Genomic DNA, 5,111 nt, shown 5'->3' on the forward strand with positions numbered 1-5,111 from the left:
CCGAGGTAGCTGGGCTCCAACACTCCCTCCCTCCCACTCGCCGAGGTAGCTGGGCTCCAACACTCCCTCCCTCCCACTCGCCGAGGTAGCTGGGCTCCAACACTCCCTCCCTCCCACTCGCCGAGGTAGCTGGGCTCCAACACTCCCTCCCTCCCACTCGCCGAGGTAGCTGGGCTCCAACACTCCCTCCCTCCCACTCGCCGAGGTAGCTGGGCTCCAACACTCCCTCCCTCCCACTCGCCGAGGTAGCTGGGCTCCAACACTCCCTCCCTCCCACTCGCCGAGGTAGCTGGGCTCCAACACTCCCTCCCTCCCACTCGCCGAGGTAGCTGGGCTCCAACACTCCCTCCCTCCCACTCGCCGAGGTAGCTGGGCTCCAACACTCCCTCCCTCCCACTCGCCGAGGTAGCTGGGCTCCAACACTCCCTCCCTCCCACTCGCCGAGGTAGCTGGGCTCCAACACTCCCTCCCTCCCACTCGCCGAGGTAGCTGGGCTCCAACACTCCCTCCCTCCCTCCCCCGAGGTAGCTGGGCTCATTAGGAATGCCCGGCTGAGCTCCAACCCTCTCTCTCTCCATCCCCGAGGTAGCTGGGCTCATTAGGAATGCCCGGCTGAGCTCCAACCTTCTCTCTCTCCATCCCCGAGGGAACTGGGCTCATTAGGAATGCCCGGCTGAGCTCCAACCCTCTCTCTCTCCATCCCCGAGGTAGCTGGGCTCATTAGGAATCCCCGGCTGAGCTCCAACCCTCTCTCTCTCCATCCCAAAGGTAGCTGGGCTCATTAGGAATGCCCGGCTGAGCTCCAATCCTCTCTCTCTCCATCCCCGAGGGAACTGGGCACATTAGGAATGCCCGGCTGAGCTCCAACACTCCCTCCCCCGAGGCAACTGGGCTCATTAGGAATGCCCGGCTGAGCTCCAACCCTTTCTCTCTCCATCCCCGAGGGAACTGGGCTCATTAGGAATGCCCGGCTGAGCTCCAACCCTCTCGCTCTCCATCCCCGAGGTAGCTGGGCTCATTAGGAATGCCCGGCTGAGCTCCAACCCTCTCTCTCTCCATCCCAGAGGTAGCTGGGCTCATTAGGAATGCCCGGCTGGGCTCCAATCCTCTCTCTCTCCATCCCCGAGGGAACTGGGCGCATTTGGAATGCCCGGCTGAGCTCCAACCCTCTCTCTCTCCATCCCCGAGGTAGCTGGGCTCATTAGGAATGCCCGGCTGAGCTCCAACATTCCCTCCCACCCACCCCTGATGCTGAGGGGCTGTGGTGCGTGTACTGTCTACAGGACGCACTGCAGCAACTCTCCTCCAACAGCGCCTTCCAAACCTGCCCCCTCCTGAAATGTTGAGGGGCAGCAGGTGTGAGGCACCGTCTCCCCGCAAGTTCCCCTCCGACATTTGACCCACGACCCCTTGCCCCCCCGACAGGGACCGATATGGGTCATTCCTTCAGAGATAGAGTCCTGAGACTCCCTCCCCCAGGGAGGGGGTGGGGATGGGGGCACGGTCTCCCTTCAACAAAAGGGTGCGGGGGGATTTGCAGGGCTCACCACCCCCCCTCACTACTTCCCAACCCCACCTCCTCAAGGTGTGTAACAGGCTGGAGGAGGAGGGGCTGAATGGCCTCCTGTTCCTGTGTAACAGGCTGGAGGAGGGAGGAGGGGCTGAATGGCCTCCTGTTCCTGTGTAACAGGCTGGAGGAGGGAGGGGGGCTGAATGGCCTCCTGTTCCTGTGTAACTGGCTGGAGGTAGAGGGGCTGAATGGCTACTCTGGCTCCTGGTTCCATCCTTCAGACTGATAGCCCAAGGCTGGCGTGGGAGGGGGGAGACCGAGTAGCCATTTTGGGCATATTTGGGGGTTCCCCAGCCCCGCCCACCCTGCTGTAGCCACCCGGAGGCTATAAATGCTGCTGCTATTCCGCAACAGAGGCATCACCCAACGATCGTACCTTTCACTTGCCTCTCTTCCCCGTTCCCCCCCCCCCTTGCGTGTACCACCAACCTTCGCGCATTCGGCCATGGCTCGGTTAGGCAGTGCCCCTGTCCACTCCCCTCGCTCCTCCCACCCCACATCTGGCTTGGCGTTTTTCCCATTTGTGTTGCATCTCCGGACCTGTTTGGGCTGGGTGGGCATCGACAGGAGTCACGTGTGGCTTGGGTACCGCCCCCAAACCCTCCCCGGTCCCTCTCTTCACCCGACTTTCCCGGGAGAGATCGGCTAGGCCCAAAGACCGAGCCTGGGGGGATCCATTCCCTTGCCTCCGACAGTGCAATGGATTGGTAGGCCGAGATTGAAGCCTGGGGCTTTCCTGCCCAGTGATTTAATGCCCTGTGCCACAGCAGGGTAGAGGGGAGGCTTTAACTCATAGTAGGCCGAGATTGAAGCCTGGAGCTTTCCTGCTCAGATTTTAAGGCGCAGCACCACAGCGGGTTGTAGAGGAGGCTATAACTCATAGTAGGCCGAGATTGAAGCCTGGAGCTTTCCTGCCCAGAGATTTACGGTCTGTACCATAGCAGGGTAGAGGGGAGGTTATAACTTGAAGTAGGCCGAGATTGAAGCCTGGAGCTTTCCTGCCCAGTGATTTATGGTCTGTACCATTGCAGGGTAGAGGGGAGGCTATCACTCGAAGTAGGCCGAGATTGAAGCCTGGAGCTTTCCTGCCCAGTGATTTATGGTCTGTACCAATGCAGGGTAGAGGGGAGGCTATCACTCGAAGTAGGCCGAGATTGAAGCCTGGACCTTTCATGCCCAGTGATTTACGCCCAGTGCTATGGCGGGTTACAGAGGAAGCTATAACTCAAAGTAGGCCGAGATTGAAGCCTGGAGTTTTCCTGCCCAAGTACCACAGCAAATTATATTGGGGGGGGTAATAACAGGAAGTAGGCCGAGATTGAAGCCTGAACTTTTCATGCCCAGTGATTTATGCCCAGTGCCATGGCAGGTGACAGGGGTGGCAATAACAGGAAGTAGGCCGAGATTGAAGCCTGGAGCTTTCCTGCCCAGATGTTTAGGCGGTGGGGAGAGTGCGTGGGTGCAGCGTACCAGCTGAGAACTGGAGCCAGGCGCACACCTTGTAGACAGTGGCCGGGTGGCAGCAGCGGTAAAGGCCCAAGCCACAGCAGATGCTGGCCAGGACCAGGCCCAGGGCGGCGCCCACGAATCCAGCCGGCGTCCGGAAGGAGGGCACCGGGGAGAGGGCGGCCAGAGAGCCCTGGCACCGGGGTGGCCCTTCAGTCTGCTGGCACAGCTGGAAGAGGCCGAAGGAGCCTGAGGGGGCCAGGCCGGAGCCTGGGGCCTGGACCCAGTCCGGTTCAGTCAGCACCACCACCTCCAGCAAGGCCAGGCACAGCGTGCAGACAGCCCAGAGGGCAGCTACTGCCCGGGCGTTCCTCACAAAGTCCGTCTGGTACAGGGGTGCCACATCGTGAACTGTCAGCATCTCTGCTTGGAGGGATCCCACGGGCAGCGCAGTACTTGCTCTCTCTCTCTCTGTGTCGCACGTCGAGGGTCTGCTGCAGGACTGTGAGTAACTGCAGTGCATCCTGAGCAGGGATACGCTCTGAACTGACAGCTAATCCATCAGGGACTCTTATCTCTCACACACGCACACTCTCTCTCTCTCTCTCTCTCTCTCAGACACACGGGCCCTCTGCCTCTTCCTTCAACTCCCAGATCACCGCAGGAGAGCACGGACACAGAGCTCTGACAAGGCACACGCTCTCTCCCTCTCACACTCACACACACACACGCACACACTCTCTCTCTCTCTCTCTCTCTCTCTCTCTCACACACACACACTATCACACTCTCACACACACTGTCTCACACACACTCCTCTCACACACACACTCTCTCTGTGTCTCTCTCATGTACTCTGTCTCTATCGCTCTGTGTCTGTCTCTCACACACAGACACAAACACTCTGTCAGTGCGTTGAGTGGGAAGTTGGGAGGGTCACGTTGTGACTGTATTGGTCAGTGTGTTGAGTGTAGGAGTTGGGAGGGTCACGTTGTGGCTGTATCGGTCAGTGTGTTGAGTGTAGGGGTTGGGAGGGTCACGTTGTGGCTGTATCGGTTAGGGCTACTTTGGGAATACTGCGTTCGATTCCGGTCTCCCTGTGCCAGGAACGTGAAAGGGTTCAGAAAAGATTTACAAGGATGTTGGAGGGTCTGAGCTACAGGGAGAGGCTGAACAGGCTGGGGCTGTTTTCCCTGGAGCGTCGGAGGCTGAGGGGTGACCTTATAGAGGTTTATAAAATCATGAGGGGGCACGGATAGGGTAAATAGACAAGGTCTGTTCCCCCTGGGTTGGGGGAGACCAGAACTAGAGGAGTGTAGGTTTAAGGGGAGAGCGGATGGAGACCTAAGGGGCAACGTTTGCCCCCAGAGGGTGGTGCGTGTGTGGGTGGAGCTGCCAGAGGAAGTGGAGGAGGCTGGGACAATGACAACATCCTGGATGGGGATGTGAACAGGGAGGTGTTAGAGGGACCGGGGCCAAGTGCTGGCAAACGGGGACGAGATGAAGTTAGGGATATCTGGGTCAGCACGGAGAGAGACGGGCCGAAGGGTCTGTTTCCGTAGCGTATGTCTCTCTCTGACGTATGTCTCTCGGACACTGTTCCCCCTCCCATTCGGGAACCCGTCTATCTCTGGGAGACACAGGTACCACCACACCCCACACCCAAACTCCCCGGGAGGGGATCACTCTCCCCGTCAAGCTACCTGCCCCTCCTCTCAGGTTCGTTTCCCAATGTACCCCCCCCACTCTCTCTCGCCCCACCAAATTTGGATCCCGATACTGCCTCATCCCGGGAGTACATACCCAGAGACCCCAAACGCTCCTCACATGACCACTCCCCGGGATCATTCTCTGTAAATCTCCCCGCCCCCTGGATTCTGTTCTGGAGTATCTCTGCTTGGATACGGGGCCCATCATCTTCCAGGCGTGGCCTGAGCACAGCCTCCCAGTATTCCGGACAGCTCTGATGTGGAAACAGGCCCTTCGGCCCAACAAGTCCACACCGACCCTCCGCAGAGAATCCCATCCAAATCCATTCCCCTATTAATCCAAAACTTACCCCTGACTCATCCACCCTAACCCACACGTCCCTGGG

The 5,111-nt window shown here is 59.2% G+C and overlaps 1 protein-coding gene across 1 annotated transcript; it reads right to left on the minus strand.

Annotated features, from left to right (window-relative positions):
- Positions 1-2,083: 2,083 nt before the first annotated feature.
- Positions 2,084-3,740, minus strand: LOC122547408 (LHFPL tetraspan subfamily member 3 protein-like). The gene has a single exon (XM_043686035.1). The coding sequence runs from the start codon at positions 3,537-3,539 to the stop codon at positions 3,006-3,008; it is 534 nt and encodes a 177-aa protein (XP_043541970.1). The 5' UTR covers positions 3,540-3,740; the 3' UTR covers positions 2,084-3,005.
- Positions 3,741-5,111: the final 1,371 nt, after the last annotated feature.

Source organism: Chiloscyllium plagiosum, unplaced genomic scaffold (assembly GCF_004010195.1).
Source record: "Chiloscyllium plagiosum isolate BGI_BamShark_2017 unplaced genomic scaffold, ASM401019v2 scaf_721, whole genome shotgun sequence".
NCBI lineage: Eukaryota > Metazoa > Chordata > Chondrichthyes > Orectolobiformes > Hemiscylliidae > Chiloscyllium > Chiloscyllium plagiosum.